Source organism: Paramisgurnus dabryanus, chromosome 16 (assembly GCF_030506205.2).
Source record: "Paramisgurnus dabryanus chromosome 16, PD_genome_1.1, whole genome shotgun sequence".
Lineage (NCBI taxonomy): Eukaryota > Metazoa > Chordata > Actinopteri > Cypriniformes > Cobitidae > Paramisgurnus > Paramisgurnus dabryanus.
The window spans coordinates 27,717,799-27,737,270 of NC_133352.1; the positions used below are offsets into that span (position 1 = coordinate 27,717,799).

Below are 19,472 nucleotides of genomic sequence, written 5' to 3' on the forward strand. Positions count from 1 at the left end.
AAAACAGAATTCAAACAGCTCCAGGCGAGTGTGGTGTCACAAAATAAATGCGGCAACAAAAATTTACACCTCACCATGATGATATCAACTAGGGACAGAAATATAGTCAATATTTCTTTATACTTATTACACGGCTCTCTGGAATGCTTGATTCTGATTGGTCAGTTGAGACATTTGCAGGTTCGTTCTTTTCAAATAATAACCGCTCCAAAATAATAACGCATAGCCGGACTACTTGCACGAGTAAAATCGCTCCGCGCCAATAAAGATCAATAAAGATTACTGTCTGTTTGGCGCCATCTTGTGACAAACACTCGACAACCACGACAAGACACAGAGAGCTACTGAGACTGAACTTGACAAAATAGAGCATGACAGCTACGAAGCCAACACACAAAAAAATACAGAATGAGCATTAAAACTTCTCAAAGACTGGTTAAAGAGAAAAAAATGGAGACAGACAAGTATGAAGCAGAGGATCTTAATAAGGTATTACGATCATTTTATGCATCCGCTTCGCGTCGGGTCCTGATCACACTGTCGGGGCTTATTTCCCAATAAATACCGGCTGCCTCTACATTATCCCTTACATGTTATACATTTAACATATGACATAAATGTCTCCTAAAAGAAAAAGAGAGATTAAAATCAAAAACACTACTGGACGTTGCAAAAGTTCAGTACCCAAACTCTTCTGTTCATCATTTAGCCTATATATTCCCAATAAATATCTCCTGCATTTGCATAGGCTCCACATTGGCATCTTAGTGACATTGTACTGCATAATTTGGGTAGGTTCATTGCACTAAAGAATGTCTATGTGTATACTAAAGTGGGCAGGAGTCGAGTTACTTTCACAATGATCGCTGTATTCAGCCAGATTAGACCCAGCAGCTACTCCAACAGTGTCTCTGTTTAAAACTGCCTCATTTTGGGGTTGAGAAGCAGGGTGGGGGTAAGAACCTCATTGACTGCCTCTTTAACACAAGATGACCCATCGGGTTTGATTTCGCCCTGCAATGCAGGCGTCCCAGGTACCTGCTGATTCCCCTGTGGTTGATGGACCTGTAACACGATCGGCCCACCACCACGACACAGCCGAGCTACTGACCCGGACAAAGAGAGGCACTGTAGACTGGAAAATGAGGGTCAGTGCTTTATTTCGGAAAAACAGGTTGAAAGAAGTTTTAACTACTAAATAATTGAGAAACATTTATTTAGATCCTAAAATCAGGAGTTGTATACTTCATCAGACTACATATACATATATACATATTTGCAGGTATTTAGTAAGGCCCCTTCTGATTTGTCTAATTTGGACATTGTTATATATCTAATCAATAAATCACATGGCAGTTGCTTCAATGCATTTAGGGGTGTGGTCCTGGTCAAGACAATCTCCTGAACTCCAAACTGAATGTCAGAATGGGAAAGAAAGGGGATTTTAGCAGTTTTGAGCGTGGCATGGTTGTTGGTGCCAGATGGGCCGGTCTGAGTATTTCACAATCTGCTCAGTTACTGGGATTTTCATGCACAACCATTTCTAGGGTTTACAAGGAATGGTGTGAAAAGGGAAAAACCTCCAGTATGCGGCAGTCCTGTGGGCAAAAATGCCTTGTTGATGCTAGGGGTCAGAGGAGAATGGGCCGACTGATTCAAGCTGATAAAAGAGCAACTTTGACTGAAATAACCACTCGTTACAACCGAGGTATGCAGCAAAGCATTTGTGAAGCCACAACACGCACAACCTTGAGGCGGATGGGCTACAACAGCAGAAGACCCAACCGGGTACCACTCATCTCAACTACAAATTGGAAAAAGAGGCTACAATTTGCACAAGCTCACCAAAATTGGACAGTTGAAGACCAGAAAAATGTTGCCTGGTCTGATGAGTCTCGATTTCTGTTGAGACATTCAGATGGTAGAGTCAGAATTTGGCATAAACAGAATGAGAACATTGTGCATACGATTGTGCAGGCTGGTGGTGGTGGTGTAATGGTGTGGGGGATGTTTTTTTTTGGCACACTTTAGGCCCCTTAGTGGCAATTGGGCATCATTTAAATGCCATAGCCTACCTGAGCATTGTTTCTGACCATTTCCATCCCTTTATGACCACCATTTACCCATTCTCTGATGGCTACTTCCAGCAGGATAATGCACCATGTCACAAAGCTTGAATCATTTCAAATTGCTTTCTTGAACATGACAATAAGTTCACTGTTTTAAAATGGCCCACACAGTCACCAGATCACAAAACTTTTTTTCTGACATATCGTGCAGCCCTGGCAGGCATGTCCAAATTGTTGACTTTCAGTGTAAAAGAACTCAACGTAATGTTTTTCGAAATTATACTGTGGCTGAAAAATAGTTTTATTATTCCAGGAAATGTTCGTTTCAAAAAATGTCCCAGCTATAAGTATGTTTGCGCATATGTGAGCACCAAGCCCCATGTGTATGCTGTGAAAGTAGGCCAGAATGGGCGGGTAATTGAAATGAGAGACAATCATTTCTCTTTTCCATTCATGTGTAGGACAGAAGGAGGACACATTATTAACCGCACAAAGCTTTCTCTCTCTCTCATGCTCTCTCTTTCCATTCTGTTCCACCAAAATATTGTAAACAAATTCATTTCTGCTAATCATTTCATCTAAAATGTTCCCTGTTAAATTCCAAATTGACAGATTTGGCTGTGACTGATTTTTATATTGGCGTACAATGGACCGATGGCAGTGAAATCTATCAATGCCTCTAAAAGCTGCTTTAAAGAAACACAGTCGCTCATTGGATATGCAAGCCTGCAAATGTGCCAAGAAGAGCTGTATTGTCATACTGTATGACTACCACAAAAAATTATTTTAACAATTATGTGCACACAAACGCTGCTGCTAACTTGCACATATTTGCCTGCAATGATTCAGGACAGAGACTGAATCAAGATCTGTCCATGCATCATCATATTTTGACCGCAAATGGATCAAAATGGGCGAAACGTCCGGTAAATATTGCAATGTTTGGAGAATATAAGCTTTTACTGTTTGAGTGAACAGTGATTTAATGAATGAAACTATGTGCGTTGCACAGCCCAGATGTACTGGATGTCATGAGTATTTGCGTTCTGTAGTGAATTTGATTTGACAGACCGCTTTTGCAAGCTGAGCCCTGGGGTTGGCAGAAGAGCAGTGACCCTGCTAACCTTTAATGCCCTGAGCATCACACTCCTTACAAACAGCAGCCGGGTATCTACTTCAGATCAAACCATGGCCAGATAACAATAAACTGAATCCCTCAGACATCCACATAGGAAAGAAATAACACAAATTATACCTCTTTAATATCTCATTTGCGTCAGCAATAAGGCCAGAATGTGTGTGACATTAGATTTTGGACCGCAGATAAAGAAAATAAAAAAAAATATGTGAATCCTGATGTGTTATCCATGCATATGTCAATTGAGGATTCATAAAAATATCACATTTAAGAACAATTGAGCAAATATAGATGTAAACACACTTTAAAATAATTCTACAATGAAACAGCATGCAGTATTATGATGACAGCGTATTATTATGATTTAAAGAGCAATCCTTGCTGAATACAGATACACACAATTGTGTGAGCGGTCATTTGTAAATAATGGAGAAAGTAGTGACTATTTTTAGCTGAACAGCACATGGCGATCTGACATCATATGTATAGTAAGCCAGTCATCTAAGAACACATCTGAAACGAAAATGTAAATTAAATTGCGGGACGGAAAACAACGATATCCTAAACTATGCTTTAACATGTATCTACACCAAGCAGATGGATAGATATATAGACTACCCAATGTCTGAAAGACAGTTTGAAACAGCAATAGAAGAAATAAAGGACTAAAAACAAGAGTCATAGACGCCTCAAGCTTTTATGTTGCCTGACCATCACCATTGTGTTCATGACGGGGTTGACAGTGTGCCTACGAAATCTTGCCTTTTCCCCAAGTAGCGAAATGGCATTAATGAGACATTTTCTTGTCATAATTGGGTCATATTTGTAATAACTCATCATGATTAAATTATGCAAATTTTTTTTTATAAGAAAACAGAACCGCTCTCAGGAAAAAAGCCTCATCTTATCAAGCAAATGTGCAATAAAAAATGAACAGCTCAGATGCAGATCAGCACATATTAAACGGTTTTTAGATACTTTCACTTCAAATCCGCTTAATCCTGTCCTCAGGCCATTCAGAAATCCCACTTTGATAATCACTACGACAATTTTTTTAGCAAAGTCCTCTAAGTGCGTGGAAGAAAAATTTAATGTAATGTAATGTGCGTACATCGCGTTGCAATACTTTTTTACCCAGTTATAGGAGGTTTGCTGAATATTAGGGATGTCCCGATCTGGGTCGATCCAGGCTTTTTTGGCTGGAACGGATATCGGATCGAGGATCGTCAACATGACTGATCCAATTCAGATACTATGCGTTAGCCGTGGTTGTTACTGACAAACAATTAAAAGGACAAAGTATTAAAATAGATCACAAACGCTTTATGCACTATATTCAAAGTCTTTTGATACACTCAATAGCTTCGTGTGAAATTCTGCGCCCAGAAAGCCCATAAACGTAGCGTGTATGAACTAGGCGCCTCAAATCTGCTCCCGGAATGTGCATAAAAAGTCTGGTCAAGTGCATAATTCCCAAAATAACCATCTACACACTAAAGCTTTTTTACTATGACAGTTTTACGCAATTAAGGAAAAAATATTTAGTATTTTATGTTCTCCTAAACACTACCATGATTAATAATTACTAATGTTTCCTGTAACTTGTAAATCATTTTAAATGATTAATTTTAATACATTTTAAATTATACTAGATGTAGCAGAAAGCACTATACGCATTTAATTACAGTAGTATCTTATCGCTATCAGTTGATATTCAATACTAGAATCGGATCGGAAATGAAAAAGTGGTATTGGGACATCCATACCGAGCCTTTTACCTTTATTCTGAATAAGTGAATGGAGTTTTTTTTTTGAAGTAGAATTTTTTTGCAATGTACTTAGAGGGTTTTGCAGCGAAAGACAAAGCTTTTTATTCAAAGACTTTACCACCACCCCTGGAGCTGCTGGACCCAAGAGGTTTTCAATAATCAAGAAAATCGCTCTACTTATTGTGAAGGGTCCACTCAGGACCACAGCCTTTGAATCAGTTTCAGTCAAACTTTCCACCAAGAAACTGTGTAGTACCCCTCTCTTTATCCCTTTTTAATATACCCCTGAAGAGATCGCTGCATACAATTGCTGCTGTTATGACTTCATTATCACCATCACACATGAACACCGAAATCCAAGGAGATTTCAAAATGAGGTAAGAGATGCACATCTCCAGGCAGCCAGGCATGTGTTAAGGAATCTTTAATAAAGAGCCAGCAAGCTAAATCCATTAAACAGCAGAACATCAAACACTATCTGTCACTGTCCTGAAGCCTCTGCCTTTGTGCGATCCAGTCCTATTTCTTTCTCCAAGTATGCACTTGTCCACAATACACCATGGGTTACATAGTGAATGTGGGGGTGGATTAACTTCGTAAGGAACTTTGTGCATGTTGAGGTCTTTAAAATTGGATTTTACATTTCGATTAAATTGCACAGGAGACTCGTTTGATTTAAAGTCTGGCACTAGCTTGCTGAAACTCTAACAATGTAATTACTAATGGTAAAAATGAACCTCAAAACACTAAGTGAAATGCATTATGGGATTGCCCTCTACACAAATGATACCCAATGCTGTTTGGACTTAGGCCAATAAAGTTTCCTTAAAGAGTCTTTGTCATTTTAAGAATTACATGTAAATGATCCCCTAAAATGATGATTAAATAGAAACGGACACTTACTATGATCTGAAAGATTCGAAACGTAAAACTTACGTGATAATGAAAGTGGTAGTGAGTAATAGTGTGGTCAGGAGTCCTCTAAGGCAGTCTGCGTTTTTTCTCTGTCTCTGGTGCATCTCACCTCCACAGTTGTCACAGCAGCGGCACAAGCAGAAGAAAAGCCCAACCAGCGGCAGCAGTACGGTGAACAGCAGCCCGAGAGCGGCACAAACGACAAAACCAATATCATAATAAATCACCTGCACAAAAAAAATATCAACAGTTTTTATGAAGGAACACTAAAGCACCAAGATTCATTAAAATTTTAATGAACTGCAATATTTTCATGCTCCATAATTGTCCAGTTTTAAAAAACATGAGGGCTGATAAATTGAAAAATTAGACAAGCAAAACATTTGCTGAAGAAAGCTTATTTTACACTTCCTTAATTTAAAGCAATCATCTTCTTAAATACCCTCAAGGAGGAGGAGGACAATAAAAAAAAGATTTTTTTTATTATCCATGGCACATATACAGTAACATAATGGAAAAATGTTACAATAACGTTTATTCCATACGCTGCCATCAAATCCATTTACACGAGTCCTGTATAAAGTATATGCACTACCGATTGAACACGACTCTCTTCAGGCCAGCCTGAGGATAAGCTTAATCCGTCAAATAAACCAAAGGCTTTGTCTGTCACCAAATACGCTTGCTTATTTCTCAAGGGTACAGCATTTCTATATTTAAAATTCTCTGTTATTATATAACTTATTCTCCTTTATGTCTCTTGTAGAAAGAATCGTAAGTCGTGATGGCAGAAAAGCTTACCAGGCCTGTTTTATACACTTACTGTATAAGAGATGAAATAAACACTGCTTTGGATTCTATTTTCAGATTTACTGAAGTGCTGTTTGTTTATCTGTCACTATGTGTGAAACCTGCAAACATCCTGACAGAAGTAAAGATTAAGCAAGTATTTAATGTTATATCATAAAATCATATACTGCAAAAGATGGTGTTGATAGATAGGATTAAAGTGAAATTCAAATGTGTTATGTGTAATGTTTCTGTAATACAGAGGTGACAGATCTAGTCAGTACCCATCCTTACTACAATAAAGGCTCTCTAAAGAGACACATTTTATTTTTTTTGAACTACAGCAAATAATAAATAATGACACTTTTTAAAGGGGACATTTCACAAGAAGTTTTTTAAGATATCAAATAAATCTTTGGTGTCCCCAAAGTATGTGAAATTCTCGCTCAATCATCATATAGATAATTATAGATTATCATATAGATAATTTATTTTTAATAACATGTAAAAAATGCCATTTTGTAGGTGTGAGCAAAAATGTGCCACTTTTGGCTGTGTTCTTTAAATGCAAATGAGCTGATCTCTGTACTAAATGGCAGTGGCATGGTTGGATAGTGCAGATTAAGGGGCAGTATTATCCCCTTGTGACATCACAAGGGGAGCCAAATTTCAATGACCTATTTTTCACATGCTTGCAGAGAAAGTAACTTTGTTTTGGTAAACCAGAGTTGATCTTTTTCACATTTTTTTTAGGTTGATAGAAGCACCGGGGACTCAATTATAGCAGTTAAACATGGAAAAGGACATGATATGTCCCCTTAAGAGTTAATAATGTTCTATTTAATTTTTGTTATAAACCACTATAAAAAAAATGATCTGTTGAACGTTGTGTTCCCACATTGATGAAAAACATAAATGGCACACCCACAGTCAGTTGCATTAATCCGGACAAGTCTAGTCTGGAGGGTTAAGTCTAGTTTAAATCTAATTTGGGCTTTGTAGGGTTAGGTGTAGCTAAGGAGTAGGGATGGTCAGATTTGGGTCAGGTGTGGTTCTTGAGAGGGCTAGATGGACACACACTTTACCTGTAGAGTCAGAACAATGTTTTCTGGCTGGGAGGTGCCAGAAGACGATGGCATGCAAAAAAGCAAAACAGAAAAAAATAAAATGAAGATGAGAGAAAAAAGGCAAATAAATGAGGAATTGTGACCGATTTTGACAGACATGTCAGTTGACAGTCACAATGACATTCACATGCAGTTTCTCCACAGACGTACCATAATGAGCAAAACAAAACAGAACCAAAACATGAGTGAAAATGGTTATACAGAATATTATTTATAGACCAAACTATTACATCAGCCAATAATTGCCCATTGTAAGAATAACACCACTGGTCGATAAGGTGGTTAACAGAAGTGGTCGCTTTGGAGTATTTTGTATGAATGCGGCGCCTGTCTGCTGTGACTTTGGACACTGCTCAAATCCCTGTCGCACCACAGAGCACCACTCACATAGTTTAACATTAAATAACATCATATTTGTCCCAAAATCATTAGCAATTAACATTGGCTGCTAACGTATATTAAGCATTTTAAAGGAGATGCTGTCTGACTAAGCTCGCGCTATTTAATATGCACAGTGTACGATGCCTCTAGGTGGTCCTAGACGCGACACTTTTCGTCCAGTGTGAAACCCCCTAAGCCTGTTTAGTGGATTATGAAAAAATATTGTGTAAAACTTTACTTTGGTTTACATCTTAATTTCTGTAGACATATGTATCAGCATTGGGCTATTAAAACTTGTTCAGGAATTACAGGATCTCCTAAATTGTATTAATAACTGGCTGTTTGCTGGTATCAATGACACTGATATGTTTTTGGAATGTCAAAGGAAGAGTTGTTGTTTCATTAAATCCTGTTGTTTTAAAAAAATAGGGTCATGTTCCAAAAACTGTTCATCATAATAGGAAAGTGCTCTTTCAAAACAAGCTCATAACAGGAAAAGTACCATTCCTTGCATCATTCCTAACAGATATTTATATATACATTTTCTTTGAACAAATATTGCTTCATAGCAGATGTGTCGAGATACTATATAAAGTAAAGACAGATTTTTCATTATATTTTAGGTGAAATATCACTTTAACTGTGGTGGTAAAGGATGTTGATCTCATTGAGGTTCAGATATTCACAGTTACATTCACTTACCTTCTGGTACTCAGATTGTATTGCCTCGAATTTATCCTTTGCCACTCTAATGACGAGATCTGCAATGACAGAAGAAAACAAAGTCAGCATGCGGTGGGCTTATACGGTGGGGCCACGTCAGAACAGGTTACTTAATGTTGTCCAAAAGCCAGTTGAAAAATATCAGTGAGCCCACTGTGGATAAGCCTAACCCTACAACTGCAACTTCAACAAGATGTGCAGCCCTCGGCTACACAATAGACACATCCTTAAAATAAAAAATTTGTTGGATTCATAAAGAGACATCAAAAATCACTCTCAGAGCATCTAAGCAGCTAGTTTGCTTTGTAAATTTGGCATGTAAACATATTATAAAGTCTGGAGTGTGGTGTTATATGTATACTGCATATATCAACAGAAACACATTTACTCTCAACAGTTACTTTTTCATCCAAGTTGTGTGTAGTGTAGGATGAAGAAAGCAAACCAATAAAGGAAAACTGACAGCTGCTCATTATAAGACTCATTATAACTTTAGGGTATCTATAGGGATACGCATGAGACATTGGGACAATTACTCTCTGAAGATCCTAAAAAGTTTTCCACTACCATAGCATCATGATCCCATACACAAATCACCTGGATACGACATCACAAACATCATGAGCAATGATGGCAAACATCCCAGCACACCATGTCCTGAAGCTACATGTAGACAATAACAATTTTAAAACAAGCCATTGCAAATAAAATAAAATATATAGGCAAAAATACATATATATGAAAAATAACATCATAAAATGTATCTGTTATATAAAATATATTTTCCAGTCCCTGATTGTGATAAAACATGATACAATTTTTACAATAAAGCACAGCTATGACTGCTTCACCCAACGATTCTGTGTATCACTGTGCAACACCCTTAGCAACCACACTTAGAAACATAAAACATATGTGAAACATTGTGTTGCTTTTCACAATCGGACAGGAATTTTTTTCAGCTGGAGGAAAGCTTTTAGTGATTTTACTTAAGGGACACCACTATTTTTGAAAATATGCTAATTTTCCAGCTCCCAGTTTTAGTATAGCTTAGCATAATCCATTGAATCTGATTAGACCATTAGCATCACGCTAAAAATAACCAAAGAGTTTCAATATTTTTCCTATTTCAAACTTGACTCTTCTGCAGTTACATCGTGTACTAAGACCGACTGAAATTAAAAGTTGCGATTTTCTAGGCCGATATGGCTAGGAACTATACTCTCATTTTGGCGTAATAATTACATTATTACTATTCTTTTAGCTAGCTGTAAAGTAGGAGAGGCTGTGGCGTAGTGTTGTCAAAAATATCGATATTTCGATACATGTCAATACTGGACATTTAAAACGATTCCAATACTCGTGTCCCGCGGAATCGTTACTCCAAGACGAGTTGCGCGTCGTTTTTTGTAACTCTGCAACACCAGCCACGCGTTCTTACTATCTTTTTCTTTCAAACGACGCGCGCACACACTATGCACTTGAATGCAGTGCCCTGCCTCTATGGTGTATGGGCTGTGAAAGCTGAAATTTCTGATGATTGATTAGCTACAGTAACAGACGTTAACGCTAACGTATATACGCTCGCCTGCCGTATGGTCGAAATCCTGTATAGAGCTGTCACAAGTATAATTTAATGCGTTAGACGTCACAGTTACATGTCGAAGCTGCACCTAATATCGGCGGTGGCGGCGTACCTGAGAAATTTCTATTTTGTAATTTGCTTAGTAAAAGAATATTAACTCTTTCCCCGCCATTGACGAGATATCTCGTCAATTAAGAGAAAACGCTTCCCCGCCAATGACGAGATTTTCCGTCTTTCCGCAATACCGCAATTATCCACCAGGTGCCCTTCCGCAACTTTTTAAAACCGGAAGTATTGCCCTATAGCAAGCAGCTGCATGTCCGTGTCTGTTTTAAAGATCGCTCTGAATCGGATCTCTATGAAAAGTCCGTCACAAAAATGGAATTATCTCTGCTTTTTGCTCAAAATATGGTGTTTTTGCAGAAACCTACCCATATTCAAAAGCTGATTGCAAAAGAACCACTAAAGGTAGGATGAAACGGTTTTTTTTGTTTGAAAGCAGAGGGTCTGTTCTTTCATTTGGTATATTGTATGTTTATATATTTAAAGAAGAACATTTTCTGGAAGGCATTAAACTTTGGTGAAAATCATGAAAAACGCTGGCGCTGGCTGGCAACTTTTTTTTTTAAAACGCTGGCGGTGAAAGAGTTAATAATGTATTATTACAATATATGATTTATGATGACAAAGTCAATGTAAAAATGCAAATGTCAATTTTCTTTATTTGTACAAACAAAACGTAATAAAAAAGTAACACATTTCTGTAGCTTATTTGGTACATTCATAAATAAGTAAACAGCGCAAAGGTTGTTCAATCAAATCCCAAGGAACACACATACTGATCAAAAGACAGATTCAGCGGTAACAACATAAACAAACAGCTTTCGTGGAACAAACATAACTTCTGGTAGACTAAGACTTAATAACAATAAAGTACTTTTAGAGTAATTTATTAGTAGATCATAACGAAAGCGTATCAAAAACTACAATGAGCTACTGTTACTGTGTAAAATGTATGTATACAATGTTAACTACAGATCGGCTGCCAAATCTCCCTTTACATAGCGGTGATCCATGATCGTGTCTCACTCCGTCTTTGGGAAACCAAAACATTTGTTATTTTTCGACAAGGTATTTGTTCCACAGTTCAATTTAGCCACTAGCCCTACCATTAAACAAAAAGAGACCGGAAGTTAAGAACCGTCCAGATGCGTAACCACGACAACGCATGTGCTCTGATAAAATCGTCTATAGCTTAAATATTTTTGTTAAATCTCTTCAAAAATATAAATGCAACACAATGCACAACAGTTTATTATCTCACAGTAATAAAGTGAGATGCATATTTCATGAGGAAATAAGAATAAGACACTGATGCATTGTAAAGCTTTTCCTTCCTCTTGGTGCATTGCAGAGTTTTCTCAAAAAGAGCAGCAGAAGCTCAGAAATGTCTATCGGTAAATCGCTGGATTTTGTGGATACTGGATTCATTAGCAGATTACTATACATCTATTCTGTTAGGAAAAGAGCCCAACACGCCTGCTTTTGTGACTGGGTTGCTGAGGGCCCTGCTTTCAACTAATCATCACTGCAAAGGCACCTCTAGGGAAGATGTCTTTTATTCTTTGAAATACTATGGGTTTAAAGGACTTCACTGGTTTAGTATGGAAGACATGCAATAATTCCTAAACGCTTCCTCAAGCATGTGGCCATGAAAAACATTACCAGTCACCACACGGGCGTATTTTGCTATTATTTTTAAGTCCTGGGTAATTATCATGACCTTAATTCAAGGAAACAACTCTTCAATTAAAAATCCCCAAGCATGTGATTGCCTTACTTTTTCATCATTCATAGCAAAATGGAATTAATAATACAGCAAGCAATGGCTCTCACATATAAACATTCACCTCAACACGAGCATTGAAAATATATAAGGAAGACATTATTTCATTATAAATTAACAGGACACACCAATGCGTCATCAAAAATGTGGGTTTGTACAATACATCATAAACTAAAAATCCCAAAATACCAGTTTGGATTCTACAGGCCCTTGGTGAGGTAGTGCAGTATAATTATGCTTTTTTTAGATAATTAAAAACATTTTCATTTAATGCCACAGTCTAAGCATGACTAATTTTCTTCATTATATTTTTTGAATCAACCATTTCGCCAAAACCCACCAAGCAAAAGGCAATTTTTTTAACTGTACAAAGAGAGACCAGCTCAGTAATCCGTGGACAGATTGCATTGTGGGTAAAGATTCAGTGGGGCATAGTACTGCAGCTGTCTCATCCAGGAAACTTCAATTTTCAGCAAAAGGAGAGGACACAGAGGATGAGGAGAGCAGAAAGGAGAAAAAGAAGATCAGTGTGGAGAAGTGGAACAGGGTAGAGGAGGGAGGTGGTGGATCAGTGAAGACATGAGTTGTTTGGAAATGAGAGAGGAAGAAAAACAAGGTTGAAATGTGTCTCTCCTTATCCTTCACTGATCGATCTTGCTGTCACATATACTGTAGTTCTTTTAACACACCTTCACTTGATGGTATTATATACAGCAGTCTTGTATGAATGTTTACTACCGACCTGCAGTCCAGTGACCTGGCAATGTACAGTGCTTAAAAAACGTTTAATGTGAATGGACTATCTGGACTGTTTCTTTAATAAATACAATTCAAGTTTATTTATTCATTCATATATAAATTGGTTAGTTCCAGTCCTTGTTTCTGATTGGTCAATATCCTTAATAAAAAACAGCTATGACCGCTGTACCCAAAGATTCTGTGTATCACTGAGCAGCACTCAATGTTTGTTGAAATTGAAACTCAATTGATTTTCTTTCTCTTTCTTTTTTCTCTGCACTAAATAGCAGTGCCATGGTTGGGTGGTGCAGATTAAGGGGCGGTATTATTATAATAAGATCCCATTATGACATCATAAGGGGAGCCACATTTTAATGACCTATTTTGCTTGCAGAGAATGGTTTACCAAAACTAAGTTACTGGGTTGACCTTTGTCCCAATTATAGCACTTTTAGATTTTCATGCTATGGGACTTTTAAAAATTTATTACAATTTTACAAACAATCATTGTCACAGTTTTTTTTTTGCCAATGAACAGCACATTTAAAGGAACAGTATGTAAGAAATTTATATTAATGAATCATAAAATGGCCCTGATATGTCACTTGACATTAAGAAATCATTTTCATTTCAAATACTTATATCACTGACAACAGTGGTCCGGCCAGGATATTGTAATTTAAAAAGTGGAGCTGCACCCCTCAACTGATGTTTATGTTGTCATTTTGTGTTTTGGCCACCAGTTGTGTGATTGCAGTACCAGTTTTAGCCACAAGGTGTGTTATTGCAATACCAGTTTCGGCCACAATCCTACATACTGTTCCTTTAATTTTCCATGCCACATATACTCTATATTTCATTATGATCTGTTTTTCCTTATGTCTTTACTGTGTAGTAACATGTACCGATATTTAGTGTAAAGCTGTTTTGCAACAATGCCAAACAATAAAAAAGCAAGCGAACTGAAATGATTAATGATTTAATTTTCTTCAACTATTATCTAATATCATTATTATTTTTTATAAATTTATAATTTCCATTCCTTAGTAAGGGCTCATGACTAATGACTTAGTAAGTGCTCACATAATCACTTCTGCACCAGGCACAGCACAGCAATGTACATTCATGACATTTTAATATTTCCAAATATAAACCCCTTGTCAATAATCAGTTATCTCACATGACTGCTGTTAGATCAAATAACTACGCAAATCCCTTTACATGTCTAATAAATCCAAGTTCTGAATTGCAAGTACTTGGTACAGTCACTACTGTTTATTCATGACGCTGTGCCCAAGAACTTCATAAAGGCAAAAAGGCAGTTTCTCAGGCCTGATCTATTTTCTTATGGTCCTCTGGGAGAAATTCTCCTAGTTTTCTCTCTCTCTGACCTGGTTTAATCGGCTGTGCTTCCATTCATTCAGCAGGAAATAAACAGACTCCTGGCCTCAGCCATAAACAAAAGATAGGGATGAGTGACTCAGGACAGCAGTACTGTAAACACATCCGCACTACATTTGGGAGTTGCTTGTGTTACCCGCAAGTGTTGACAAAATATTTTTTTTTAAATAATGTTGATAAATATCTATATTTGGGGTATAAAGGCTGAGTGTTTTTTGTAGTTTGCACTATTTAAAAAAATGAGGCCTGTCAACAGGTTAAATGAGTTAAAGTGTTGAGCTGACAGTTGTAGTTAGTGTGTGTGTGGATAATATAAATGTGCGTGTCAAAAATTATCCCTAGCTGTCACACTGGAGCAGTATCATTTTAAAAAGGTCCTATATGTACCATAAAGGTATACATTTGGTACCAATATTTACCTCTGAGGTACTAATATGAACTTTTCAGATACAAAGGTGCAGTTTTTAAAAGGTACCGCCCCAGTGACAGCTATGGACCAGTTTTCAGTTTTATCAAAACGGTTGTGTAATGGTTGTGAAACACTGATTTAGATCATGTTGGGGATATGACAGGAATGCATGTTGTAAATATTTCAGTACATGTTTATGCATGCTTGTTTTCCAATTGGCATTCAACATATGCAACACACCCTGCATGTCACGTCACGAATCCAAGCACATCAGCATCACGATTACTAAACCATACTCAAAATGTTCACTCAATGTTAATGACTCCATATTTAAGCATACCTACGCAGATTCAATCTGTGCCCTGAACAGAAAGAAACAGCTACATCACAGACTGTATCTGTGGATAATATCTAGTCTTGTAACGGCATGCAACACATTATTTCATCATGGCAAACTTCTCTTTGATGCTACCAATTTGTTTCTATCCTACACGGCACACGCTCATCCCTGCTGTCATCGTCTCTGCAGAATGCATGCTCACACCCACGACTTTTCTTTTGAGATTCATCTCAGTTAGCGTGGCAAAGAGAGAGAGAGATAGAGAGAGAGAGAGAGAGAGAGAGAGAGAGAGAGAGAGAGAGAGAGAGAGAGAGAGAGAGAGAGACAGAGAGAGAGATACTTTATTTTGTGCAAAACCCACTGTATCTTCATAAATATTTCATCAGGAGATCTCCCCAAGGTGGCTGTGGAGATAAGCAGTCGTGAATACATTTGTAAGCCACATCACCTCACATTATCACCGCCCGCCAGAGATGTGAAACTCACTTAGGGTTTTTGCATCTCATCAGTTAGATTTCGGAGTAATATCTGTTGAGAGAAAGCAAGTGATGACAAGTGCCTTTTCAAGGCATAAATCTTTTGAAAGCACACCTTCAGTCTGGCTACGAGAGACTAGCTATTTTCTATCAAGACATAAAGTACTCGTTTATTTATATGGGTAGTGTTTTGAAAACATGCAGAATCAGTACTAAAATTAGACAACAATAGTATCATAAATTTACATTATATTTTGTACAATTTTACCAACAAATAATAAGCCAAGCCAAATCTAATAATTATTCTTGTGGAAGAAAAATAATAGTTAAAAATATTCTGCAGACTTTTAGTAAAGGACTGAAAAACTTATAAAACAAGCCACATCCCTGCTAAGTCACTGCAGATCTCTAAAATGCACTGCTATAATTATCGGGTATATAAAGCTTGACATCCAAAAGATTTGTGATTAAGTGGATTATTCTTTAAAAAGTGCAAATCAGACAGATACATTTTCCAAGAGCATTTTTCTTTTTGCTCTGTATGTTGTTTACTCTATCAAGAGCACATGCACGCACGCACACACACACATTCTGTTTTCCATGTTTTGTGGGGACATTCCATAGACGTAATGCATTTTATACCGTACAAACTGTATATTCTATTCCCTTCCCCTAACCCTAACCCCAACCATCACAGAAAACGTTCTAGTACCTTAGATTTTCCAAAAACAACATTCTGTTTGATTTATAAGCTTGTAATAAGTTAAAGGTGTTATTGCTTTCTGCTAAACTGCCACGGTAAAAAGCTTTAGTGTGCGGATGGTTATTTTGGGAATTATGTGCTTGACCGAACCTTTTATGCACATCCCGGGTGCAGAATTGATGCGCCTAAATCAACAGATATGCTAAGTTTATGGGCTTCCTGGTGCAGAATTGATAAACTGTTAAAACACAAAGAGAATAGATGCATCATGTACTCAGCACATAGTGAATTGCATCCATCCAGCGGCTTACTGAAACTTAAAATCTGTAAAATCAGATCTTTAAAATAGCCTACAGTTATCGTATGTTTGGGTGTGTGAATGACGCGTTTCATCTGTCCACTTCACCAATGGATTAACCCTGTAGTCAGTACAGAGTAATCGTGAAATTAAATATCTTTAAATGTGTGTTTGTTCCTTCACATGAAACTATCAAGAATATTAAGAAGACTTTGAATATGGTGCATAAAAACTTTATTGTGCTTTTGTAATACTTCGTCATTTTAATAGCTTGTCAGCAACAACCACAGGAAACACACAGTTTTGGAACTGGTTCCGTTTTGTTAGTCCGATATCCAATCCAGCCAAAAAATCAGGAATATCCAGAATATCAATATCTCAGTATTGGTCGATAAAAACCAAATTTTCACACTATTGCTATCGGCCGATAATTTAAAAAAAGCTGATAATCATGGCGGATACATTCTGTCAATCAAAAGAGTACAGGAAAATGCAATACATTTGAGCTAAATTATAGAAAATGTAAGGAAACATCACTAGTTTAATGTTCAGATTTAATGGTCAATATATGTGTGAATAACATTCAGAAAATTAAATCTTCAAAATGTAGTTAATGCAAGTCAATATAACCACCAGACTATCAGTATCGGTATCTGCAGATATCAGCAACCGGTGAAAAAAATGAATATCGGTGCATCTCTAGTTTTTTACGATTGAGCCGTCCAGCACATTTTGCTGTTTTAATTACAGACAAAATGTCTTTGATGACAAGCAACGAAACCTTTACAAGTTCACTTGTTTCTATCTTAAGTGAGGTTTAGCCCCTGGTTACAAGCTCCCTACGGTTTCTTAATGACAGTGTTGTGCTTCAAAGTCTTACTTTCATCCCAAACTGTTCTTTAACAGTTTTTATGTGATGCTTGTCAGCTAAAATAGATTTCAGTATCATTGCATCACATACACATTGCATATAGTTGACACTTCTGACTGTTCTCAGAATTCAGTTGCATAGAGGACAACTGCATTCTTATGAACTCACTTTTAGAAACTTCATGTAGTGACAAATGATTTAATTAAAACCTCATTGTATGTACACAAACAACCATAATGTAAGCATTACTCTCATTTGGACACTGGCATCTTGTCTGGAAGGTGCATCTTTCCTCTCGCAGTTTCTCTGGTACACTTGTCTCTTCAAATATGATATTAGTCTTGCATTCTCCATCATACTTGTTTGTGATATTGAGGTAACCCACACACTATACTATACTAGACACAATACATACTATCACACAGATCTCAACACTACTAGTTAGCTATCTTAGTTTCAAGTGCATTTATGTATATAAAAAAAGGAAAGTTAAACTTTTACTTGAGTGTTACTAATCTCTACCTATTATAAACATGCTTATTCAAAACATCAATGTATTGTTGTTATTGTGATCTGCAGTATAAAAACACATTACTTTCAATCTGCCATTAGGAACCATATTATGTAGAAATACTCCTCATTTATCTTTTACTATGCTGTGTGACATTAGCCTAAAGGTTTTTTTTACCCTACAACTTTAGCACAGCAGAGAAGATGACATGTTTTTAAAATATTCAGAAAGCCCTCCAGTTATCCACTGTCTATCAAACATGAGTGAATGAGCGTGTCACTTCTCGCTACCCTAATGCCATAAAGCCACTGCTTATGACTCAACTTATCTAATCCCTGCTGACTGCTGATAGTCCCAAAGGGAAACAATCTGCACCTGAACATTAACAATAACAGTGCCCATGCACCTAGCAAAAAAGCTCCGGTAACCAAGGAGCCGGTAACCAAGGAGAGAGGAACCCAGAGTCACAACCACAAAGACAGAGAGAGTGAAGAAAAAATGGATGGAGAAGACCAAACTAATATAAAACAGATCCGGGAGTGATACAAAAGAACAATTTTCTTCTTTTAAGCAGAGAATTAATAAAAAAGCATTTGATGTATGAGAAGATTTAACTCGCAGCCGGGAACGCCAATCTTTTATATCGCTACAGAATAGAAGCCTCAGCTTAATACAAGACCGATATTATCTCAGTAGTCTGATACTCTCTGAGGAAGGTTTGCACATTGTGGAGACAATATTGTGGCCTTATTACTGCTTTTATTAACCGAAGCGCAAAGTGAAACATTGTCATCTGTGTGGACAAACCCTTCAACATATAAACACAGCTTGCATTACGAGCGCTCTCTGGGAAACTGAAAAAACATTACATACAAAATATGCATCAGCGAGTGAGTTGAAAGAAATTGTGATATTTACACAGCACACACAAATATTACAATTCACCCCCAAAGTGCAATTTAAGAAACCTGCGGAGAGTATAAAGGCATTTCAAATGTAAAAACTGCCTAAATGTCCTTTTTGGTGCACCACTGGTTACAGCAAACATTGCTGTTTACTTGACTTCACTGAGTCACTTTTGAACTCCTCAGGAGACCACAGCGATAAAAATCTCCCATAGTTTTCTACAGTCACATCCTTGTGCTGACTCTTCGACAGAACAATGGAAAAGAAGCTCTCTTGCTTACAAAAGGAGATAAACACACAGTCAATGGTCCAAGAACCCACAGTTTGAATCCAGGTGTCACTTCCTTTATGTGTAGCTACTATAACGTACTTAGAAGACACACGAGAGGCAATGAGATTATACGTAATTGACGTACAGCCATAATTGAATGTACTTTACTCAACTGTAAGTTTAAATTAATATTACTGTTTAGTATA

The 19,472-nt window shown here is 37.2% G+C and overlaps 1 protein-coding gene across 16 annotated transcripts in view; it reads right to left on the reverse strand.

Annotated features, from left to right (window-relative positions):
• prom1a (prominin 1a) overlaps positions 1-19,472 on the reverse strand; it is a 53,576-nt gene that overhangs the window by 20,982 nt on the left and 13,122 nt on the right. For 12 of the 16 annotated variants that reach the window (XM_065273958.2, XM_065273957.2, XM_065273959.2 and 9 more), the window contains 3 exons: positions 8,891-8,949; positions 7,766-7,792; positions 5,913-6,118 (listed from right to left, as the gene is read on the reverse strand). In XM_065273958.2, the coding sequence (XP_065130030.2) occupies positions 5,913-6,118; positions 7,766-7,792; positions 8,891-8,949 (292 nt within the window). The remainder of the gene's footprint in view (positions 1-5,912; positions 6,119-7,765; positions 7,793-8,890; positions 8,950-19,472) is intronic. The other 4 variants (XM_065273966.2, XM_065273963.2, XM_065273965.2 and 1 more) reach the window with 1 other exon arrangement.